At 45.0% G+C, this 26,191-nt stretch overlaps 1 protein-coding gene across 1 annotated transcript; it reads right to left on the bottom strand.

The window, feature by feature from the left end:
- Nucleotides 1-463: 463 nt before the first annotated feature.
- On the bottom strand, nucleotides 464-25,349 carry Pla2g4c (phospholipase A2 group IVC; the record flags this gene model as incomplete). Its single annotated transcript, XM_059255186.1, is given in 17 exon segments — nucleotides 464-887; nucleotides 1,159-1,221; nucleotides 2,267-2,395; nucleotides 3,043-3,193; nucleotides 4,614-4,785; nucleotides 6,457-6,611; nucleotides 7,710-7,728; nucleotides 7,730-7,806; nucleotides 8,943-9,110; nucleotides 9,469-9,621; nucleotides 10,506-10,544; nucleotides 13,475-13,528; nucleotides 14,426-14,566; nucleotides 16,475-16,595; nucleotides 18,586-18,775; nucleotides 24,892-25,122; nucleotides 25,237-25,349. Coding segments are annotated over 17 exon segments (2,400 nt in total), but the record flags the coding sequence as incomplete, so codon positions are not given.
- Nucleotides 25,350-26,191: the final 842 nt, after the last annotated feature.

Genomic DNA, 26,191 nt, shown 5'->3' on the forward strand with positions numbered 1-26,191 from the left:
TGAAAGGACTTGCCTGTGTTCTGATAGTGAGCAAATTGTGGGACCAGGACCCAAGTCAGATGCAGAGCCATCAAGCTTGACCACCGATTTACCAGTGGAAGGGGTAGAAAGGAAGGGTGAGGCAGCAGACAAGACAGCCAATGAAGGTATCTATCTAAAGCAGATTGAAGGGAAGTTGTTGAGGGAGGAAAGTGTGGAAGGCAAGCCACAACAGCATGGCAGGGAATGAAGAATAAAGGATACATCACAGGTGACACAGGATGCAGGAGGGCGCTGAGGGACTAAGAAATGCATCATCAATCTGTTGGTCAAGCAGCAAGCATTTACAGAACAGTTGTCTTCTTAGAGTTCCTTGGCTCTGCAGAGATAGACCATGATTTCAGTTGAAGTCTCTCTTTTTACAGAGCCAAGCAATCTGACTGGAAGTATAAAACGAGCAGCTATAGATGGAGGAAAGAGACTTTTAAGGAGCTTTTTTGGTCTCAACCACTACATCCAGTTTAGCCACATGGATGTTGGACATTGTGGCTCTGATGATCAAGGAATCGTGTTCCAGCTTCAGGGTCCCATGAGGAATCTGAAGATCATACTTTGCTGCCTTTAGCTCCGGAGACACTTTGCCCTGAATGATGTCATCAAAGACCCTCTCCAGGTCTCTGGAGACTGGCTCAGTTATGATGGCTAAGGCAAACTCAATTCTGTGAAGGGCATAGTTGAAGGGAACAGAGAACAGCAATGCAAAGTGAACACTTGGGCCCTGGTAGACCAGTATGCCCACAGTGCCCTGGAAGCTGGAGTTCTTCTTCACAAAGGAACAGTTGATGGTGGACTCTGGAGACAGCAGAGGTGGTGGGTCCACTAGTACATGCCCACTCTGCAAGTAGTATCTGGGAAAGAGGAGTTACAGGTCACTATTGTTATAAGCAGGTGGCCTTGCATGTTGGAGAAAAATAGATCTGGAGGCCTCTGTTGACTATGCATGGGTTCAAAGAAAGCAAGTTCCTTATTCCACAAGAATACCTACATTTAATCTCAACTCCACTGCCTAAGGGGTGTTCCCATCACCTATGCTTATTGTGTAAATATTTGTGTATCTAATGATGTCAAGTCTAGGGACAACTGTTCAGATTGAGGCAAGGAGTTAATGTCAGAAGCCACATCATATTGTATTCCATGTTTTCTGCATCTTCACACTGAGCCACGCTAATAGCTTTCCTCCTCCTTATTCAATAGGTTAAAGTCATTCTACTGCAGATTCTTTGGATGTGGTTTTCCTTTATATGGAAGTCTGTTCCCACAGACATCATGGCTAGCACTCTTTCCCTGTGCTTTGCAACCCTGATTCACCTGTGCACCATTTAAGTGCTTGATAACAAGAAAACCAAGTTTATTGCTTGTGACCACAGGCAGCTGTGAGAAACTATGTTCACCTCTGCCACATGACATGGTGCTCACACTGGGGGAGGAGTGTCCCACCATCAAGCCAGTGGCAACTCCTTCCACTAAAGGAAACCCACAAGATGATGAAAGACATGCAGGTCCTCAAAAGATAAGATTGCTCTGGGCAGGAATGCTGCATTCAACTACTCACAGCAGCTGTGGTTACCTGCACAAGATCAAGCCAGTCCACAGTCCCTAATGGGTTGGGGAGGGGCACACAAGCCCACACCCCTACATGAGGAGCTACTTAGAAAACTGATATCTTCTGGCAGAGAGAGAAGTTGTTTTCTTTAGGAATATCATCCTGGTAGCTCTACAGACCAAGCTCCAGTGGATTATTTTTAAAAATTGGACGTGAAGTCTGAAGTGGGATCTGGGGGCATCTGGTAAGAATTATAGGGGGTTTTGGAGAGTAAATATGATCAAAATATATCATGTACACGTTATGAAATTCTCAAAGAAAAAGTAAAAACATTACATTTTCTAAAGTAAGATTGATGGCTTGGCAATTAAGAACACTTGCTGCTCTTTCAGAGGACCTGGGTTTGATTCCCAGCACCCACACGGCAGCTCACAACCATCTTGCAGTGCACATGTATGCATGCAGGACAAAGTATGTACACATATAAGATAATTTTTTTAAGTAAGATCATTACAAACTTTTGCACACTTGCTGTGAAATCTTTATAGAAGGGAAGCTGAGGCGTGAACTGGCCACATCTATCTGATCCGCCATCACACACTGAGCTGCTGCAGAGATGCCCACCGATCACATAGGGATAGCTTAGGGCAGGACTTGGGAGGACAAGACAAGGATGAAACTTACCAGGGCTCACTGAATGTTATGTCCGTGTTGCTGGACATCTTGATCTCCACAGTCCGAGAGCTTTGGGCATGCTGCACTGTGTCTCCCCAGCAGTCCTCCTTAGTCCCCCGTGGGAAGTTGACAGGTTTCCTGAGAGTGGAATGAAAAGCAGCTCTGAATGTCATCTGACAGACATTTCTGGGCCATGGCAGTGACTGGGGACTCAATGTCAGCTGTGAAGGGCTGTGATAGGTGTCCATTCAGTGCATACTCTTAGGTTACTAGAAAACCATCAGACATTTGGTCCCCAAAGTAAGCACCAACAGTCATAGCAACCTAGTCCACTCTGCTTTGTGCTCCAGAAAGCCACTCACTCCAACACGGTCCACTGCCTATCTTCTCCCATACACAGATGCAAGCTCCAATGGTAAGAAATAGTTTCTCTCTTCCCATAAATTTTTATTTTATTACAGAGGATGAAACCCAGGGTCCCATACCCACTAAACAAGTACCCTGTAGCTGAGCCACACCCCCAACCCCTCACTGGAGAATTCTAGGCAGGGCATCTACCACTGAGCCATACCACCAGCCCCTCGCTGAGGGATTCTAGGCAGGGCCTCTACTACTGAGTCATACCCTCAGACCCTCACTGGGGGATTCTATGCAGGAGCTCAATTGCCAGCCACACCTACAATCCTCCCACCAGATGTACTCAAAGTTAGCTCTGCCATAGATATTCCCTAGAGCCAACTCAGAGGTCAGGGCCATTACAGCTGCTGATACAGCCTGATACTCACACAGCTATTTTCCTCATCTCATTAAGGATATTATCCTTATTCATCTGGACATTCTCCTTAGACACTCTCAGCAAATCTTTCACCAGATCTGGTGTGTAGGAGTCAGAGAGTTTCATTGTGTCATATTTCTTTCTCCACGTCTCAATGTCATCTGAAATAGAACCAAACAAAGAACATTTGTCAAATTAGGATTGTGTCCGTTTATGTCAGGAGCTGCTAAACTATGTTTGTGGCCCAAATCCAGCTGGCACACTTGGCTTTATAAATAAAGAAATGTTAGTATATCACTTTATGAAGTGAAGCATATGTTTTACTATCTGTTCTCCATACCTACACAAGGAAGAAAAAAATGCTTCCATTTTCATATTAACCTGTATTGCCGGGAACAATGGCCAATGTAGGTAACTAATAAATATTTGTTAAAGGAAGGAAGAGAGAGGGCTGGAGAGATAACTCAGCACTTAGGAGTAATAACTGCTCTTCCAGAGGGAATGGGCTCAATTCCTAGCACCTACATGGTGGCTCACACCATCTGTAACTCCAGTTCCAAAAGATCTGATGCCCTCTTCTGGCTTCCTTGGGCACCAGGCACACACACGGTGTACAAGCATACATGCAGACAAAACACCCATACACATAAAATAAAAATAAAACATCTTTGCAAAAAAAACTAAAAGAAGTAAGAAAATACATACACTAGCTGGGCATGGTAGTGCACACATATCATAGTAACACTTGGAGACCAAGGCAGAAAGATTATGAGTTTGAGCTAAGGCTAAACTTCACAGTGAGACTCTGTCTTAGAAATAAATTTAATGGGGGCTGGAGAAATAGCTAGACAGATCTCATACTGTTCTTTCAGAGAACTGGAGTTCAATATCCAGCACCCATGTCAGGTGATTCATAACCTTCTGTAATTCCAGCTCCAAAGGATCCAGTGCTTCTGTCCTCCTTCGGCATCTGCACTCACATGGACAGACAGACAAACACACATACACATAACTGGAAATAACGAAAATAAATCTTTAAAGCAAAACAAAGGCCAGTAGAAAGGAATAGGTAAAGCGATGGATACAATGTCAGCACTTGGAGGGTTGAAGGAAGGGATCCTGAGCTCAAAGCCAGCTTCAGCAATTATAGTGAGACACTATCTACAGAAAGAAAAAAAGACAGGCTTTATACTTTATCACTTATAGGGAACCCCACCCCAAAGGCAGAGTGGCAGAGAGCTCCAGAGAGTCCAGTGGGATAAACAGCAGGGCTGAGACTGACAGGATGGCCATGCTACATGCTAAGATCCACCTAAAACTGTTCACCTAGGACTAGATAATAAATGTGGAGTGCCCAGGTAGAAGGAGCCAGACATCCAGCTAGACTAGAATGTCCCAACAAAAGGAGGAAACAGGTAGAAATGTCTAAGACAGAAACAGAAAACATGATACCCTTTTGGAGGCCCCAGGGTGGACAGGACGAGCTTTAGATGTTGAAGTGTGGACCAGGCATCCCTAAGATACAGCTCCACCCAGCCTGGATCCCATGGCTCTTTACCCTGCTCTTCCTCCCACACCTACCTCCACAGTTGCTTTCGTTGAACAGAGTAAAATACATGACAACAGGTCCAGTCTCCCCTCTGAGGATGTAGCAGCTCGCTGGGGCTTTGGCCCATTCCTTCAGCTGATCCTCTCTCACTTCAGGAAAGGGGATTGCATGGCATCGGCAGTAGTCTGCTGTGGTCCTGATGGTCTGAGAAGGGGAGAAGAGGAGGTCTTGACACACACAGGAACCTCAGCAAAGACCTCAGGAGGAGGCTGGGAAGTGCATGGTTGTTTTTGGTTTGGTTTTGTACAGAAGACATCTCCCATTCACTGTGGGACAATGAATAGTTTCTTCTAGGCTTGAGAATAACCTTGGGGTCTTTATGAAGGACAATGTGCTCAGATGAGGGGGCATCCACAGATATTCAGAACCATCCAATCTCATTTCCTCCCTGAAAGACTCTTTAACATCTACCTCACAGGGATGGTGGATGGTGACAGAGAAAGCTAGTTTCCATTGCTGGCTAACAGAAATGGCAAGTCAGCCATGCATGTGATTTTAAATAGCTTAATGGTTACCATGGAAGTCAGTCAGTCAAACACCCAACACAATCGGCTTAAAAAGAGAAAAGGTTGGTTTGGGTTCAAGGCTTGGAGGTTCCAGGCCATGATCATTTGGCCACATGGTGGGAGTATATGACAGAGCAAAACTGCTCACCTCACAAGGCAGACAGATAGCAGAAAGAGAAAGGATCATGCTGTCCTTTGAGAGCATGAGCCCAGAGAACTAGGAACCTCCCACTAAGCCAGTGTTTCTCAACCTATGGTGTCAACATCTTTAGGGGTTGAATAACAGTTTCACAGGGGTCACCTAAGGTCATCAGAAAACACAGATATTTACATTAGGATTCATAACAGTAGCAAAATGACAGTTACGATGTAGCAATGAAAATAATTGTATGGTTGGGGTCCCCACAACATGAGGAACTGTGTTAAAGGGTCACAGCGTTAGGAAGACTGAGAACACTGCACTAGGCATATCTCCCCAATCATCTGACACTCTCCAATCTCTACACCCTAAGGATCAAGTACGAACACATGGGGTACATTTCAGATCCAAGTAACACAGCCAGCAAAAAAAAAAAAAACGTTAATGTGAAATATAAATCTTTGCCCACCAGCAATAAGACTAAGCAGGTAAAGGCATTTGCCACCAAGACTGATAATCTGAGTTTAATCAAACATAAGTATACTTTTATATATGTATACATTGCATAAGAGATGCAAATGTATATTATGTAAGTGTGTGTGTGTGTGTGTGTGTGTGTGTGTGTGTGTGTGTGTGTGTGTAGTTTTTTTTGAGACAGGGTTTCTCTGTGTAGTTTTGGTGCCTGCCTTGGATCTCGCTCTGTAGACCAGGCTGGCCTCAAACTCACACAGCCTGCCTCTGCCCAGCTATAAGCGTGTATATTTTAAAGACAAGATACATAAACCCATACTAAATGTACTCTGTGTGTGTGTGTGTGTGTGTGTGTGTGTGTGTGTGTGTGTTTGTGCATGTGTGTGCTACAGTGTGTGTGTGGCATCAGAAGACAACTTATGAGATCCACCACATGAGTCTGGAGGATGGAACTCATGTTGGCAGCAAGCACCTTTATCGGCTGAGCCATCTTGCCAGCCAGCAAGTATCTTTATAGTTTTTAAATATATGGTCATTATGTGTGTCTATGCACGATGTGGGGGATGTACATGCCATAGTGCCCCCAGACAACAACTGCCCAATGTCCACCTCCCAACCAGACCCTGAGTTCCTTCCTGCACAGCCCCATCTCTGCCCAGGCCATCTCATCTCCTTCCCTCAAAGTTTCTCTTCAGTTACCTCTAGTGGGTCCCCAGCACTAAAGTCAAACGAGAGGATGAGGTGAGCTTCACGAGCCGGAGGTAGAACAAGCAGGTAGGGAGTGTTGATGGCTAAACCAGCATCCACCAGATGCAGAAACTCCCGGCTCTGCATGGCCTCATCTGTGATGTTACCTAAAACCAGGAAAAGAACTTGTCTAATCTAAGGTCAGAATGTAGGTACAGGAGGCAGTTTGAGCAGACAGAGCTGTTGTCTCTGAGAGGTGAGTAGAGACACATGTCCAGTTAGGGTTCACTTCTGCTGGTGTTTGGACATGGTTTGAGTGTGCTCCTCAGAGACCCGTGCACTGGAAGATTGGTTTGAAGTGTGAAGTGCTGTGGAGGAACCTTTTAACGGATGGACCTATTTGAATGTGGAGGCACCAGCCTTAGAAGGGATTTGTGTTGCAGTAAATTAGCTCTTTAGAGAGCAAAGTATTTATACAATGAGGCCCATCCACCTATGACTATGTCCCTTCTACACACGGCTTCTCCATCACATTATGTTGCAACCAGGAACACTCAAAACAGAGGATGAACAGATGGGGCCACCTCATCTTGGACTTTCATCTCCCAATGAGTTAAATAAACTTCTTTTCTTTATAAAGCACACAGCCTGGGGTATTTTGTTATAACCAGCAAAAATAGAGTGATGCAACTTCTCAAGCCATGTATGGTACTGACCAAGCTAACAACATTGTGGAGCTCATCTTCCTAGGGAACTCACCTTTTCCTAAACTACAAAGCCATTAAGGCTCAAGATGTTGGCAGTATGTAGTCTTATCATGGAAGAGTGGTAAATGGACTTTAAATGTTTGGGGATTGGCATAATCTTGAAAGAAGGCATTCATACAGCAAGACAGAAGTTTGTCAAAACTATAAAGTGATCTAAGAGTACAGAAGAGACAGGCTAGTGTCTCTTCTATCTGAATGATGAAGGTTGGATCATGAAAGGGTAAACTATGGTGGATGTCTACATCTTTTCAGAGTCAGAGGAAAACACCAACATTTCAGGAGCCTTACCATGCCTTCTATTGATACCAAAAAGACTGTGACTCTCACTGTGAACCACTACCATGGAGAAGCTCTGCCATTCAGACCATCGAGCACCATGCCATCCGCACCTCCACACCTCCAGGAAAGGGACGAGCTGAGATCACTCATGCCCCTAGTCCTCCACAGCTTACCACAGCCCATGAGAGATTAGGAAGACAAAAGGGGGAGTATTCTTACCGTGTTTATAGAGGAAGTTTGTAGACAGTTCCCCACTCCCACCTCCAACAACAAATTCCAGTTTTACTCAGAAAAGTAAAAACATCCTGGATTAAACCTAGATGCAGAAATTGAAAGGTACAAAGTAAGTATCATGGGATGGTATGGGTTGGCACGACTCTGAAGTCCTATGGCGAAGCACTGACCTTCAAGGTGACAGAGGGTTTTGAGTATGGAAGACCCACCTTAAAGTAGACAGCAATATCTCAGGAGCTTGGGCCCCCAACTGAATAGAGAGGAAAAAGTGGCTGAGCACCAGTACCTCTCTCTTACTTTTGTCTCTCACTCTCTCTCCCTCTCCTTTCCCCTCTCTTTCTCCCTCTCTATCTCACTCCCTCTCTGTCTCTCTGTTTCTCTCTGTCTCTCTCCCTGTCTTGCTCTGTCCCTCCATGTGTCTCTCTGTCTCTTTCTCTGTGTGTCTCCCTTTCTGGCTCTCTCTGTGTCTCTCTGTCTCTACATCTCTGTCTGTCTCTCTATCTCTGTGCATCTCTGTCTCTGTGCCTCTCTCTTTCTTCCCCTCTCTGCTTCCTGACTGAGGGGCAATATGACCAGCTGCCTCACACTCCTTCTGCCATGGTGGACAGTATCTTCTTAAACTGTTTCTCCATCTCTGTCTCTCTGTGTCTCTTTCTGTGTCTCTCTCTGAGTCTCTCTCTGTCTCTTGTGTATTTCTCTGTGTGTCTCTCTCTCCCTCTGTTTCTCTCTGTCTCCCTGTCTCTCTGTCTCCCTCCATCTCCCTGTCTCTCCATGTCTCTGTAAATGTCTCTCTCTGCTTCTTTCTCTATCTGTGTATGTCTCTCAGTGTCTCCCTCTCTGTCTCTGTCTCTATCTCTCTGTGTCTCTCTATGTATTTCACTGTGTCTCTGTCTCTCTCATCTATCTATCTGTCTCTCACTTCTTCCTGATCTCTGTCTCTCTTTTTGTCTCTGTCTGTATCTATCCTCTCTCTCTCTCTGTCTCTCTCTCTCTGTCTCTCTCTGTCTCTCTCTCTCTCCCCCCCCCCTTCCTGACTGGGGGGCAATGTGACCAGCTGCCACACACTCCTTCTGGTGGACAGACAATACGTCCTTCAACTGTGAGTCAAAATAAACCACTCTAAGTTGCTTGTGTCAGACGATTTGTCACAGGGATGAGAAAATGTGATGGATACCCGTGGGGACAAGAGAGGAGGAGGCTGACAGTGCTGACTCTTACCCCCGATCCGGCTCATCGAGCTGTGCTTGGCGCCCTCATGAAGCTCTCGTGGCCTCATGAAGCAGTACAACAGATATTCCAGAAACTGCTCCTTCTCCTTGGGAGAGATCTCATCCCAATTCTGGACTATCTCAGCCAGCCAGATGTATTTCTGTTCGCCAAACTCATCTGCTACAAGAAACCCAGCTGATGACCCGCTTCAGGATGGACCCACGCCAGCTCCCAAGAGCCACTGTTTAGCCCACTCCACCTCATCTCTTGTGGTGACCTGACAGGGACTGTGTTGTAGAGCAATAATTTCCTCTGAGAGAAAACACTCCATCCTTTAGGGAAGGCTAGGAAAGCTCAGGAAGGGTCAGGCAGCAGAGCCTAGTGGCACACACATTCACTTACGGGGTGGGGGTAGAAGAGAGGGCCACATCCCTATGGCAGGCCACCTGGCCGTGTCGACACCCTGCTTTCCTCATGCTCACCAGCCCCTTAGCAGCCACACTGTGGTCTGCTAAGTGTGTCCTCATGCACAAACCTCTCTCAGCACTCAGAACCTGCTGCAGGTCCCGGAGCTTGTCCTTGATGCTGGGGTCATTCTGATCTTTGACATAAGCCATCATTAAATCCAAGAGCGCTTCATCCACCTGCACCTCTGGAGGTTCCATGTATGTCGCTGCTTTAGCCTCTGCTCAGAGATAAAAGTAGCCTCCCATGAGGGTGTGGAGACACCATCACTGACTTCCCCCACACAAATCTCCCTGTCACCCTTTTCCTGACACTGCTGTGTGTGCCCAGCCCAGCTTCCATATATTTTTACTTACAAAGCTCCCACATGCAATTCAGGGACCTGGATGTTCCTTCCATGCCCACCTTGGCTGGCCAACGGCAAGTACAGAACAGAAGGCCACCTCCCTTTTTCCATGTAGCACAGAGGCCCTCTTGACAAAGCTTCTGATTTTCCCACCATTACCCCTTTACATACTACTGGAAGGAACACATACACACACACACACACACACACACACACACACACACACTTCCAATCATGATTTCTCTGTCAATCCAGGATCCTCAGTTGACTCATCTGTCAAAAAAAACTCCTGAGTGGGGCTGGGGAGATGACTCCATCAGTAAAATACTTGTTCCTCAAGCATGAGGACCTGAGTTCAGATCCCTAACATCCTCTTAAAAAGCCAGGCACAGGAGCACACACCTGTAATCAGCAATGAGGTGGAGATAGGAGCATCCTGGAGGCTTGTTGGACAGTCAGTCTAGCCAATTAACAAACTCCAGGTTCACATAAGGTTGAAAGTAATAGAAGATGGCACCAGACATCATCTTCTGACTTCCACACACATGCACAGCACATGTACATTACATGCATCTCACACACACACACACACACACACACACACACACACACACACAGCACAACTGAGCAGGTGATGTAAGAATTGCATTTCACAAGGTAACTATGAGCATAATCGTGACATTCTGCATAATCTGTGGCTGGCTTATTCAATTTCTCATCCATGTTCTCATCAGTGGTTCACAACAAAGCAGGGTGCTTACCTTTCTGCTTCAATTTTTCTCTCAGGTCCCTTAACATGTCTGCAAGAGAGTAAAAATGCAGAATGTTCAACTGTACGATGAAGCCAATGGCTATGGTGTTGAGGTTTTTTTTTTTTTTTTCTTAGTTTTATAAGACAGAGCCTCATATTGCCCAGACTGGTCTCAAACTCACTACACAGCTAAAGATGACCTTGAACTCCTGATCCTCCTGCCTCCACCTCCCAAGTGCTAGGATTCCAGGCATGCACCTTCACTCCTAGTGCTGAGTGTGTCCAAGGAAAATTTCTCTAGGGCTATTCCTTTATAGGGTTGGCCACCGAAGGCTGGAGCTTTTGCTGATACTCAATCTCAAGACCTAACTCCATGCTTTCCTTCCAACTCTACCTTCAGTGAACCCATATTGGTAACTTAAAATTGGACAGGACACTACACACCACTATAAATCAAGGCTTCTTCACCAGAAAGCAATCCTCAGACACCCACTATGGAAATGAAATATGACTCATCCTCCAACTTTGGCCACAGGGAAGCTAGAAAGAGATACTCTCTTTTTTGTTTGTTTGGTTTTTTTGTTTTACTACGTTTTAAGAAAGTGTTTCTCAGTATAATCCTGCCTGTCCTGGAACTCTCTGTAAACCAGGCCTACAAGGGTAGCCTAGAACTCAGAGGTCCACCTGCCTCTACCTCTGGAGAACTGGGATTAAAGATATGAGCCACCACACCTGGGTCTAGACTCATTGAATTTGCCTTTAACCAACAAACACATGGTGAATGTTATTTTCAAGGAACAATATTAAAACACAGACCCTGAATATGTTTGGCCCATAGTAGTAAATAAAGAATGAATAGTTATGGGCATAAACTTTCAGTAATTATTTTTACTGTTAGCAGCTACAGTGAGGCAGGCAGCCTTGGAGATAAGAGATTCCTATAGATATTATTCATATTCAAAATATTCTTTACTTTGGCTGCAGCTAACATCTTGGAGAAAGAATTTTTTTTACTTGGAGCCTACAACAGGTCAGCTCACAAAAAGTCAACAAACAACTGCCCAGCACTGTGGCACTAAGTGAGGCCCACCACCTTTACCATGAAAGCTAGCACAGCCAGAGTATTCCTGCCCACCATCTTTGACCCAAGCCTCATTCATGTACCCAAATGCATTCTCAACTTCCATCCCTCCCTCTCAAACTTAATTTGAAACTGAGCATACTAAACAGCATACATCTGACTTACTTTTTTCCTTTTTTCATTTTTATGGGTATGATATTGGTGTTGGTCACATGAGGGTAACATATGAAGGTGCACATCATGTGTGTGTGCATGTGTGTGGTATGTAAGATGATGCTAGGAATCATCCTCTGTTGTTTCCTACATTACTCATTGGGGCAGATATCTCTCAATCAAACCCAGAGCTAACCAATATGGCTACATTAGTAGCTAGTTTGCTCCAGGGATCCCATGTCTCTGCCATCCAAGGCTGGATTTACAGGCAGGCTGCCATGACCAACCGGTATTTACACAGGATCTGGAGATCCAAACTCTAGTCCTCACACTTGCATGGCAAATGCTTTAACCACTAAGCCACTGCTACCTCTTAAATTATGTATGCCCAGGTATGTGCACACTCCTGAAATGCCTTCCCAAATACTCATGACCTCCCCAAACTAGTCTTCACACTTCCTTTGTTTGAAGAGGGTATCACTTTGGTATCAATGCCTGACTCTACTTAGCAATACCTTAGATAATAGGTAATGCCTCTTTATTCTACTGTGTCACCTTTTGGCTGTTGAGTTTTGGCTTCACACTCACCAAGATGCAGACTCATTCTGTCTGGTTACATCATTGTTATTATATATTCGTGAGACATTATTACTATGGTCCAGGCTCTGCTCTAAGCACCATACAAATATTAAGTCATTTAAAACTCACCTCTAATACATGAGGCTGGGGGGTATTGTTGTCTCAATTATAGGAGAAAGGGTGTCACAGAGCATTTGGTTGGCCAGAGCATGCATATATCATACTGGTCAGAGCTGTGATGTGCCTCCAGACACAAACTACTATCCATTCCTACATCAGTACTCACTTGACAATGAGAGCACACAAGTCACTCGGCATTCTTATGACTCAGTGGCTCTCAAAAAAATTAAAGTTGAAGGCTTGGGAGATGATTCAGTGGTTAAGAGTACCGCCTGCCCTTCCAGAGGACCCAGGCTCAATACCCAGCACACACATGACATTTCTCAACCATGTAGAACTCCAGTTCCAGGTGATTCAATGCCCTCATCTGGCCTCTACAGCCACCAGACACACATGTGGTACACAGACATACATGCAGACAAAACATCCATGTACATAAAATAAATAAATTTTGAGACAGGGTCTCTCTATGTAGTCCTGGTTGCCCTGGAACTCACTATGCAGACCAGGCAGGCCTCGAACTCACAGAGAACTTCTGCCTCTGCCTCCCAAATGCTGGGATTAAAGTGTGCACCACCATGCCTGGCAAAATAAATAAAATTTAAATTCAGGTTATTGCAGCATCCATCCCTTGAGGCTGGGGTAAGAATGTACGAGAACAGATAATAACTTCTATTGTTTCCCAGTGCTTTTACCTACCAGGCTCCATCCTTCGTCCTTTAGAGGAACTCACTCTCTGAACCCTTACAGCTACTGCTATCATCATCTGTGTGGTGTAGACAGAGCAACTGAGATGCAGAAGAGGTGGGGAAAGAGGTCACACGTAATTAAACAGCACTGTTGCCAAGGCAGCCTGCACCCAGCCGCTGGGCAGCCATCTTTGCTGCCTCAAGGGGGCTTGAGAGAAAGCAGTGGACTTAGGAAATACAACTGTAGGGACAATGACAGTAGTCTCATCTGTCACACGAAGGAAACGGAAGATGAGTTCCTTTACACAAGATACCTATCTCTAGGCTTTGGCCCTTGGGGTCCCCTCAAATACTCACCCCAAATATATTTCTTAATTTCTTCAATATCAGCTAGAGCACTTCCCCATAAACCTGTAAAGAAAAGAGAAATAAAACAAAGACTTCCTGTAATTAAAGCGAATCAATAGGGTTACGTTACACTTGAGTCTCGTTGCCTGTAATAGACAGAAGCAGAATGGGAATGTGGGGAACAGCTGAGGGGTTCATAGTGTCAGACAATGATAGCTCGGGGGTGAGTGCTGCTGCTGGTGGGAAAGAAGGGGTATGAGTGGATTCTAAAAACCTAGAAATGGAATGGGGAGGACTTATAGTCAGATCAGACAAATAAAAAGTGCCGAGATGGCATCAGAAGACCCTACTTCAGTGACTAGATCATTGGAAGGGCCATTTTCAGTCTTGGCTCTGTATCTATCTGTGCAGAAGGAGGTGCCCATGAAGGACTTCATAGTGTACCTCAAAATTATATGCTGACTGGGCATGGTGGTACACACCTATAATCCTAGCACTTGGGAGATGGATACAGGAGAAATAAGAGTTCAAGACTAGCCTCAGGCACACAGTCAGTCCAAGGCCAAATAGGATACATGAGACCCAATCTAAAACAACAACAAAAATCATTTGCTGAGTAAATAGGGATTTAACTATCTTTGAATTGCTACCACACTCTGGGTACAGTGCTGAGTGTTTTATTTTGGGGATTGCATATAAATCCCACACTCGCATTCTAAATGTTTATCAGAAGCTGTAACCTTAGATTCAGGTGCCTCCTGGACCACTTAGTAAGCTACCAGATATCTGTCAAGCAAGGGAGTCCCTGGAGATGCTGAAGGCCTTCCTCTGGAAACCCCAAGACTTCTCCTTTTCTCCTAGCAATGAAGAAGCCTGGCAGAGCCAGACATTGAGAGAGGTCATTCTTGCCCAACATCCACTTCTCACCTCCTCAGAATTCCATCTGATCCCAGTACTGACCTCTCAGGTAAGTCAAGTCTCTCTCAGGCTCAGGTCTAACCAGTGTTCCATTCTCAAATCTGCTTCCAAACTGTGTGATGGGAACGAAAGCCCCAAGTGCAGGGTAGCCAGCATGGTGAGGGGTGAATTCAAACCAGGACTCTGGGGAGGCAAAACAAGAGCAAACTACAAGCTCTGAGCCTGGAACAAGGTGCTGAGGGAAGGGGATCCACAGAGTAAGGAATGCCAACCAAGAGACTACCATATAGGGATGGGCTGGCTGATCTCAAATATTGGGGGATCTCTTCCCCATGCCTCTGAAAGCCGATTCAGATGGAAACAGTTCATTATTTCAAAAACCCTGTTTCCATTATTTCCCCAAGCTTGAGCCTCATACTCACCTTTCTCTTCTACTTCAACACAGATGCAACTCCAGAATGTGAGAATGATGAAAATCTAGACACACTATGAGATGAGGGTCATCTGAGGGTACTGTGGACTGAGTGCACTATTTATAGTAAGAAGGAAAAATCACATGATCATGTTTGTCCTAGAAATTTCTATCAGGCCGCTATGGGAGGAGGAGATGACATGTACAAGAAGACAAATGAGGAAGTAATTACAAGAGTCCTCAAGCGAGATGCTGGTACTCAGTCCATAATGTGCTCCGGTTGTGGAGAAGATAGTGGTTGCAATATGGAGGGCTGAGTTAGAGAAGGCGTGGGCTAGAGGTCTCATTAGTCTTTAGGGAATATTTGAGAAGAGTGCAGCTATTCATACCTTCTTGACTGAATAACTGTCTTCCTCTATGAAGGAAGGTCAACCTCTCTAAACCAGTATATAGTTCAGAAAAGACACATATGGAGTGGCTAGGGAGGAAGGAACCTCCTGGGTTCCTTATCATATCCATATTCATATCAGTCAAATCAACCTTGGTAATCAATGGAGTGTCAGATGATATAGTCAAATTAACCTTACCTCTAGACTGCTGGGGGAGGATCTACGTAAAGGAGGAGGTCAGCTCTACTCACTCTAGTGGAAAACCATACAAGGACGATGCTGATTAATTTCAACTTTCAACCTGACATGGGCCAGAATACCTGCTAAAAGAGTCTTAATGGGTAATAGATCGGGTTGGCATATGGGAATGTCTGTGGGAATCTTTCTTGATTGTTAACTGAGAGGGAAAAATCCAGCCTATTGTGGGTGTCACTATTCCCTAGGCAAAATCAGTGTAAAGGGAGAGAAAGACAGCTCAGAGCAAGCAAGAAAATAACGATACATATGCATACTTCCTTTCTGCTCTTGACTGTGGATGTGACATGTGAGTTCCTGACTTGACTTCCCTGGGCCATAACCTGGAATTGTAAGTCAAATAAACTCTCTCTTCCCTAGGCTGCTTTTTTGTGACAGCAACAGAAATGAAACAAGATCAAGGACACATACTGGGACTCAAGAAATAGAGCATTAACCTCAGGGACTTCTGAGCTTTGGGATGCTAGGGTGAGCAAACACCTGGAACAGGGCCTGGCAGGTATTAAGAAATAGGGGCAAACTCATCAAACAAATAAATGCATTTTATATGCAGTAAATCGGGTGAAGAGTTCTTGATCCCAGAGTAAAGACTGGGGCTCAAAAGAAAAACAGAACATTAGGAAAGCCACCAGCATTGGGGTGGTTATTGGAACCATGGAGAAGATGACAGGAAAGAGTCATGCCACTGTATCTCCAACCCGGGTCCCTCACCTCACCCACATTTCAACTTCTCTGGTCACTCAACGCAAGTGTGGGCCCTCTGGTGGTTTCTGGGATCCCTGTTTGCTCTCTGTGAGCTGAGCATACTCTTCTATCCTGACAGCCAGTTTTTGCTCCTGGGCCGCCCAAAGGGGCAGTCTGGCAGAAACACCCATATATTCCACTCAAAGCCTTTCTGGGGAAACTGAATCCAGGACCCCATGAATTCAAAGCAAACACTCTACCACTGAGCTATATCCCCGGCCCTGTTCAGTGCCTTTCATTCCCTTACTACCTCCCCTGCCCTCCAATTTTTTTTTTCTTTTTTTTGCTTACTCCGAGTTTTTCTCTTCCTCCAGTCAGGCTGAAGGTCACCATCGATGGCTGCAAAGATTGGGTAAGGCAGCAGGCCTTCTTCCACTTCTTTCTTTATGCTGGACAAATTGGAGTCCTGCAGCTATGAAGGGAAAGTACCCAGATTGAATGGGGTCAAAGCACAAGGGTATAGTTTAGTCTCCCCAAACTCGATGGGATCTGAGTACATAGTGCACCTAGTTCTGGAATATTCTTTCTTTCTTCTTCATCTATGAAACCCATTTCCACATGTGTGGAAGTCAGAGGACAAGGTGAAAGAGTCAGTTCTCCTTCCACCGTGTGGGTTCCAGGGATCAAACTCGGGTCTTCAGGCTTGACCGCAGGTGTCTCGACAGTCCACTATTCGTGCTTCTCAGTGTAGAGAACAGACGGAGCTCATCTACAGAGGAAGGTGGGGCACCCTCAAGGGATGAGAGTGGATAGGAGTCAGAGAGACCCCTGCAGAGGAAAACAGTCTCACGGGCCAAGAGTGAAGAGAGAGATCATGTCCCTATTCATCTGGCAGCATTAGATCCCCTTCAAGCAATAGTTCTCATTTGCCTCTGCCTCCAGGTGCCGACCACCACCACTCTGTTCTTCATGTCTGTGAGTTTTGCTATCTTAGATGCCCCGGAGAAGTGGAATCATGTGACTGGCTTGTGCCACTTAGCATTACTGAAGGGGATAGTTGTCATGCAAAGTAATACCATCCACCTCACAAATAAAACATACACATACACACACACACACACACACACACACACACACACAGGCGCGCACGCGTGCACACTCGGGAAGGAACACAAGGAATTTCTATAGGGGATGAACGCTTAGTACTTTGATCATGAGATAGTTCACAGGTAAGTGCATGTGTCCAAACTCATCAAAATGTGTTTGAAATATATATATGTATGTTCAACTGTGTGCATATCAGTTATACCTCAAAAATCTTAAAAAACAGTAAACTGTGAGAGGGAGGGTGAGGGAGAGAAGCAGGGGAAAGAGAGATGACAGAGAGGGGGCTAGAAAGATGGCTCAGAGATTAAGAAAACTTGCGGAGGACTAGGGTTCAGCTTCCAGCTCACAATTGTCTGTTAACTCCAGTTCCAAGGGATACAGTGCCCTCTTCTGGTCTCCATGTGCACTGCATGAACGTAATGTACATCCATAAATGCAGGCAAACACTCATATACAAATAAAGTTAAAAATAATCTCTAAGAGAGAAAGGAGGGACAGAAAGGAGAGTGAGAAAGGGAAGAGAAGGGGATGATAAGAGGAGAAAACCAAATGCACTGTAGGTTCCTGCTCTACTTTGACAGTTCTTAACAGCACCTGTTCCCCTAGAACCCACAGTCTGATAGAAATTCTAACAGCATCATTCAAAACTTCCATTTTCTCTCTTTTTAGTCCTGTCTCACAATTCAGGCTGTGTCTTTCCCTCTCGTTTCTAAGAATGGGACAATGTAAAAAGAAAAAAAGAAGAAGAAGAAGAAGAAATCCACTGAAGAAAGAACTCAGTTGGGGTTGAGTTCCCACTGTCATCCTGACTCTCCTATGAGGAACGCACCCATGATGAGTTCACCCCACAGGCAGTCACAGGCGTTTGGATGACAGCAGCCATCTGCTCGGAACAGAGCTGACCAGGTGTGCTCAGACAACCTGGGGCTGGATCCTGGAGCCAGCTGGTTAGAGGGTCTGGAGGTGACCTCAGTGGGACTCTGGGCCTGGGGAAAACTTTTCCCACTAAAAACATGGAGATGCAGAGAACTCTAGTCTTTCTGGGGTGAAGAATAAAATATTAATACAAGGAGAGAGAAAAGTAAATGCAAGAAAAGAAATGGACAAGGACAGAGATGGGAAGAACAGGTACCTCGGAGCCTCTTGCCTTTGGGTGGTCCTAGATGTTCCTGACAATTTCTACTTACTTTACTGCACAAATGAGTCACAGGCTGACTCTTCTACTCACAACCAATCAACCCTGGCATCTTTTTAGTCTTGAGGTAAAAGTTCCAAGTGCCCAGATTTGGAAGAGCTGAAAGAGGATATAGGTCAAGCCTTTCGGGACCCCACATCCTCTGCTGGGAATGACTTACCTCTCTGGTTTGCCTAGAAACAACAAAATAGGCCCAAAAATCAGTCATGGAGTAGTTCTCCCTCCTTGCTGCCTGTCCGGCTTTCTTCAGGCTCTCTCCAAAGTGCCACCTATTCTGCTCATATCCATGCTTCAGCTCCTCTTCCATCCCTTCCATATTCCCACTGTTGATGTAGAATGAAGACAATGCCCTGGGGGCAGAGAGAAGAAAAGGACTGAGGATCAGAATAGTGACCCAAGAATTCCATTAACTCTGACTGTGTCTCTCATGTGACAAAACAGGGAAATAATGGTTATTCATAAAGGAAATTCGGTATGGCAAACAAGGACTCGCACGGCCTCTCTGTGATTCTCCTATTTAACGGATAGGACAAGAGAGCAAGATAGAAGAAATCCATCATGATTTAATGTTCGCCCCCAGACCAGACTGCTACCCTGCCCATCATACAGACACAGTCAGGCGCCTACTAAGAGCACGGTCTGTGAAGATCTAGTTAATGTCTTTCCAAGTACAAGGATCTCTAACCTGGGGAAGTGGGTTTACACTTTAGAGGGTACGGATAGACACACATCCTGCACCCCCAATTGCTTCCATGATGGGGAATCAGAGAGACTGACTGCAGGATCATGCTGAAACCTCCCTCTGAGACCTATAAGAAGGAACCTGACCCTATCATATGAGTCCTGACTCCTTTTCAGGGTCCCCACCATGCTGTCTGTCTCATTGTTGGATCCTGAATTCTGTTGTTACCTATGTGTTGATGGCATTAATAACTGGTGGTCTGAGTGAGAATGTCCTTCACAGATTCATGTATTTGAACTTGGTCCCCAGTGGCTGGCACTGTTTGTGGAGGTTTTGAAACCTTCAAGGGGTAGACACTTGCTGTGAAGTACATCACTGAAAGTGAGCTTTGAGAGTTCACAGCTTCACCCCATTTTCAGTTTACTCTCTCTGCTTTCTGTTTCCATGGAAGACGTAATGTCTCGGCTTCCGGCTTCAGCTGCCTACTGCTATGGCTCTCTCACCACCACAGACTCTCCCTTTGAAACCAGAAGCCCAGATAAACTCTTCCTTATATAGTTACTCTGGTCATCCTATTTATCACAGCAACAGACAAGCAACTAATATAGTAACTTCTGATAAAGTTTTTAACCCCAACAGTCCATCTCAGTGTCGCCCTGAATCCCACCTCTGGAACTGAATCCCAGTGTCCTACATATGACAGGCAGATAGGGGTTTGTTTGGTTTTTTTTCAGATGAAAAAAAGTATGTGATGGATAATCACTATTCTCATTTGGTTTCTATTGCTGTGATAAAATGCTGACCCAAACCAACATTCAGAGGAAAGAGTTTATTTGGCTTACAGGCCAAATTATAGTCCATCACTGAGGGAAGTCAAAGCAGGAACTCCAGCACGGCAGGAAATGATGAAGAGTCCATGGAGGAATGCTGGATCTCCATGTCTTTCTCAGCCTGCTTTCTTATACGACCACCAGCCTAAGGGTGGCTGTAGCGTTTACCTAAATTGTAGTAGTGGAGGGACAATCAGCTGACCCTGCTCTCCACGTTTTCCTGGTCCAAAAGTCCCAGAAGTCCCCCTCAGCCCCTCCTTCTCTCTTTCTGTCCCTCTCTCCCCCAGCTTCCTCCGTCTTCCAATAACTCTATGGCTAATCCCTGTCGGCCAGTCGCTGACTCCGTCCGTCCTTGATTCAAGATGACTTTTTTGGCACAGCAGGGTGGCACTGCAAACAAGTCTTCCCAAACGGGTGGCACTGCCTGCAGCAGACTGGGCCCTCACACATCAAACATTAACAAAATGCCCTCACAGACATGTCTACAGGGCAACCCATGGAGAAAGTTCCTCAGGAGGTTGCCTCTTCCCAGGTGACTCTGGTTCACGTTGAGTTGCCGAAGATACCAACCAGCACAATCGCCTTCAGAATTAGCCATCAAAAGGAACAACAGGGTCATTCTCAGTTTAGAGAGGCAGAGAGAGGCTAAGTGCCTTCCTCAGCACCACACAGGTATTGAAAGGGAACTGGATTTATCTTCAGATAGCCTACCATCTTCGTGCTTTTTATTGTCTTTATCTGATCTTAGATGAACAGACTGATAACATGCCTAGATGGGGAAAGGTTTTCAAATGAGAACTCCTTACCAGTTCCTATAAAGAAATTTGATACCAGCTGGTTCATTCAGTATTTTTTAAAATTTGTATCTGTGTATGTGTGTATCTGCAGGAATATGCATGCACACACCAATGCAAGTGCCCATGGCGACACAATGAACCCTCATTTCCTCCAGTCACATTTGTCAAGTGCCTTTTTAATTTATTTTATTGAATGTGTCTCTGTGTGTGTGTGTGTGTGTGTGTGTGTGTGTGTGTGTGTGTACGTGTGCTTGCGTGCGCATCTGTATGTACACGTGTGTGAGGGTGCCCATAGAAGCCAGGAGAGTGTCATCCTTTGCAGCTAGAGTGATGGGTGTTGTGAGCCTCCTGAGGTGGGTGCTGGGACCCAAACTCCAGTTCTCATGACTGAGCAGCAAGTGCCCTTAACCACTGAGCCATGTCTCCAGCCCCGTTTATTGGATATTTCTGACACAGCAATGATTAAAAAGTAATTAATACAGCATGTGATTAATATAATTAGAAATTGGTTCTCCATTCCATTTCATTTTATTAACTTCAATTTAAACACTGCCATTCTATTCCATTAGTGGGAAGCTGAAACACATGAGAAATAAGCTTCTGTGACCTCCACATAGATGAGGTGGCACACATGTGCTCGATAAATAAACACGATAGAAAATATTTAAAATAAAATGTGTATCGGTTTGCAAAGACTTGGTCTGACAAAAGGAATGGCAAGTAGCTGATTAATTACATAATGAAATAAATACTCATGAAGGAGAGTCATTTTTCTTTTGGGTGAGGCCACGGGTAAGTCTCCTATATCCCACAGGATGATCCCACACCAATGTGCATATGGTAATACTAAATGGACTGAATCATAATTTTAAAACATGGGGGGATATGAAGTTGAGAGGAAGCTGTGTTAGGGAGGGCCTTGGGGGAGTAGGGAATGGATATGATTAACATACACTATATAAACATATATATACATATATAATCTTTAAATACCTAAAAAAAAAACTACTATTAAAAGAGGAAATGCACCATTACAATTAATGTCACTGTATCCTTTTACTTTTTAATGGGGCTTTTAGAAAATCAGAAGGAACAGACATGACTCAAGTTATATTTCTATTAGTTAGCTCCATCTGGATGCTTTCCCTGTCACAGCAACCCAGTAAGATTAGAACTGTAATCTTCCTAACAGTCCAGGAGATGGAGGCACACAGACGTGACAGCTGGGCTTAGACCAGCCCTAAATGACTCACTGTAGGAGTTGTGTCAACACTGTTGGGCTGCAAGGCCCACCTCCTATTCCCCTACAAGCAACAACACCATGCTTAAGCTTTGAGAAGTCTGTAATTTCTATTTCAATAGCGCCCCCTGCAGTTGTGACAGAGGAAGTATGGCTCAATCCCAAGCAACACAGGAATGATAGTAGACATGATGGGGTGTGTGTGTGTGTGTGTGTGTGTGTGTGTGTGTGTGTGTTCTCATGCACGGGTTAAAAGGGGTGCACCTGTGGGTTGGAGAGATGGCTCAGTGGTTAAGAACACTAGCTGTTCTTCCAGAGGACCCAGGTTCAATTCCCAGCACCCACATGGCAGCTCACAACTGTCTGTAACTCCAGTTCTAGGGAATCTGGCATCCTCACACAGACATACTTGCCGGCAAAACACCAGGGCACATAAAACAAAAATAAATAAATTTTTAAAAAAGGAGTGCACAGGCACTTATATGTGCATGCATATGAAAGCCAGAGGGCAATATTAGGTGCTATTCCTCAGAAGCCATCCACCTCGTTTCTGAGACATGGTCTCTCATGCTGTGACCTTTTAATACAGTTCCTCATGTTGAGATTCCCCAGTCATAAAATTATTTTCATTGCTACTTCATAACTGTAATTTTGCTACTGTTATGAGTAGTAATGTAAATATTTTTGGAGATAGAGGTTTGCCTGTGGCCCACAGGTGGAGAATCTCTGGCCTAGAATGTGGGAGATACCAATCCATGGCCTGAATAAAAAAGTGTCATGACCAGAAAGTGTCAGATCCCCTGAAGACAGAGTTACAGGTGGTTGGTTGTAAAGCCACCTGACATGGGTGCTTGGAACTGAACTCAGGTCCTCTGGAAGTGAAGTGAATGCCATCTCTCTAGCCCCTCTTTCTGCTTCTACAATGAAGATATAACGTGACCGGCTGCCTCAAGTTCCTGTTGCCATGCCTTCCTCAACATGATGGATCATATTCCCTCAAACTGAGCCAAATAAACTCCTTCTTCCTTAAATTACTTTTGCTGAGTATTCACCACAGCAATGAGAAAAATAATTAATCCAACAAGTGTGTCTCTGAAGGAGCTGCCTCACCACTAAGTGCTACATTTCTGCCATCTGTTACCTCCACCTATCATTCATTCTCCACGCCATTAGTTCAAAAGCTTGTGTAGCTTTATCTGTTACTGAAAAGGTACCAACATTGAGTAACCATGTCTGCCCTGGGCTTGGAATCAGGTTGTCAGGCATGAGTGCTTCTGAGCCCTTTGGAATAAGAAAGTACATAGATTTAACACAATAATCTCTCATAAAAACTAAAAGATCATAAGGGGTTATATTTCGCCCACCTAAAGTGTAAACACTGCCCTTGAACTTGAAACTGCTAGAAAAGGGGCAGCAGAAGGTAAAAAGTGGGTGGGGAAATTTGGAGTAATAGAGAGGTCAATATGATCAAAGTATACTATATGCACTACAGAAATGTAGCAAAGCCCCTTCTGTTGTACAACTGATAGACTATTTCAAAGAGAACTTTGGGCCTGGGGAAATGGCTGAGTAAGTAAGAGTGCTTGCTATGCAAGCATGGGGACCTGAGTCTGAATCCACAACACTCATGAAAAAAATAGGCATGGCATCTCCTGTAATCGGATTGGTAACTACCCCAATTGTCACCAGAGAGCCTTCAACTATAGCCAAGCACTGGGCTGAGCTCGGGAATCCTGTTGAAGAGAAGGAGAAAAGGAAAGATTGGACAAGCCAGGGGGGTCAAGGTCATCACAAAAAAAACCCACAGAAACAACTAACCTGGGCTCCTAGGAGCTCACAGACTCTGGACCAACAGCTAGGGAGCCTTCATGGGGCCAACCTCAGCCCTCTACATATGTGTGACACTTGTGTAGCTTGATCTACTTGTAGAACAGGAAGTAGTAGTAGTCCTTCTGGTGGGAGCAGGGTCTGCCCATAACTCCTTGGCTGGCTTCCAGGAACCTATTCTTCATACTGAATTGCCTTGCCCAGTCTTAATAAAAGGGAAGGAGCTCAGTCCTACCTCAACTTGATATGCCAAGCTTTGATGACACCCATAGGAAGCCTGCCTCTTTCTGAACAGAAACATAAGATTGGATTGGAGGTGGGGGTGGGGAGAATGGGTGGAGAGGAGGGAGGAGAAACTGCAGTCAGGATGTAAAATAAATTAATAAATTTAATTAATAATTTTAAAAGGTAGGCATGGATGAACATGCCTGCACCTCTAGCACTGGAGAGCAGAGACAGGTGGATCCTACAGCCAGCCTAGCCAAAACTGTGAGCTTTAGGCTCAGTAAGAGGCCATGTCTCAGGGCAATAAGGTAGAGACCAACGAGGAGGACACTTGATATCTGTCTTGCCCTGGCCACTGCAGGCCTCCACAGGAACATGCATAACCCAACACCCTCACACGCAGCAGTAAATCTGTGGGTGAGCCTGTGAAGGTGTTTATCAAGACATTTAAATGACATGAGAAGACACCCTGAATGTGATCACACCATTCCCCAGGCTGGACCCAGGCGGAACAAAAGGAAGCTGAGCTGATCATCATCACACCTCCCTCTCTGCTTCGCAAAGTGCCCTTAATGCCATGACAGACACTGCTCTCAAGCTGAGAACCCAAGGAAACCTTTCCTTTGTTAAGTTGCTTTTTGTCAGGTATTTCGTTACACCAAGAAAAGTGAAAATACATCAGTGCACAACAAATCCATATGCTGAAATATCACGCCATACAACATAAAATACACAATTATTATCTGTCCATTTAAGAAACGGAAAATAAAAGACAGCAGCACGCATTTGGTGTCTGGAGGAAGATGCTCTCATTCTGATATTAGAAAACATGGCACACCCTTCCATACCCACACATAACACTTACCAAGTGGACCCGGAGACCCCTGCGAGGTATGTGATAGCATCCAACAGGCCAAGTTCTTTCATTTCACTCAGTACCCCAAGATAAGCGATGTGGGCCCGCAGCCCCCCACCAGAGCCTAGGACAGCAATGACTGGAGCCTGGACATTAGAGGAAGGACAATTAGAACCAGTGGACAATGTAAGGAACAGGAGGGTATCCAAGGTAAGGTGACAGCTGCCCCATGTCGCTGCTCTACCAGAGTAAGTTCGTTCCTGTGCTCTTCCTGCTCATCCTGGACAAGTTGAGCTGCAAAGCCTAGGGTCAGCAGAGGTAATCCTACCAGTATGGCACCTCACTCCCACTTACCTGCTCAGCTTTTGCAGAGCCTCCAACACCTTGGGGCTACGTTTGTTCACAGATGACTTCTCTTCTTCCTGGAGTCCAGTGGCAAAGTAAACCCCAGAGCTTCCCAGGACAAAGAAAAACAGGAAACATCAGGAATTTTGCAGTAAGTAAACACAGAAATTAGCTAGAATTCTGTCCTCCAAAGAGCCATCTACCAGTTGCAGGTTGCTTAGGAGCAAATGTGGTCAAGGGCTCTAAGTTTAAGGTGTATATCAGCTACTGAAAACATAAAGAGCAGCCAAGGGCCAGCCAAGATGGGTCTGCAGGTAAAAGTGCTTGCCAACAAGTCTGATGAGCTAGCTGAACCACACAGTAAAGGGAGAGAACTTGTCTTCTGACCTACACATGTGCTGTGGTACATGTGTGCAAGCATACATGCATGCATGCATTCACACACATACATGCAAATAAACAAATTAATTAATTAAATGTAATTGTTTTAAGAGGGCTCAGCAATTAAGAATGCTTAATGCCAACAGCCAGGAACTGGAAACAACCTAGATGTCCCTCAACCGAAGGATGGATAAAGAAAATGTGGTCCATTTACATAATGGAGTATTACTCGGCAGTTTAAAAAAAAACATCATAAAATCTGCAGACAAATGGATAGAAGTAGAAAAAAATCATCCTGAGTGAAGTAACATAGACACAGAAATAAACATGAAATATACTCACTTATAAGTACATATTAGCTGTTAAGGATATTCACACTATAATCCACAGACCCAGAGAGCTAATTAAAAAAGAAGGGCTCGGCCGGGCGGTGGTGGCGCACGCCTTTAATCCCAGCACTCGGGAGGCAGAGCCAGGCGGATCTCTATGAGTTCGAGGCCAGCCTGGGCTACCAAGTGAGTCCCAGGAAAGGCGCAAAGCTACACAGAGAAACCCTGTCTCGAAAAACCAAAAAAAAATAAAA

Source organism: Peromyscus eremicus, chromosome 1 (assembly GCF_949786415.1).
Source record: "Peromyscus eremicus chromosome 1, PerEre_H2_v1, whole genome shotgun sequence".
NCBI lineage: Eukaryota > Metazoa > Chordata > Mammalia > Rodentia > Cricetidae > Peromyscus > Peromyscus eremicus.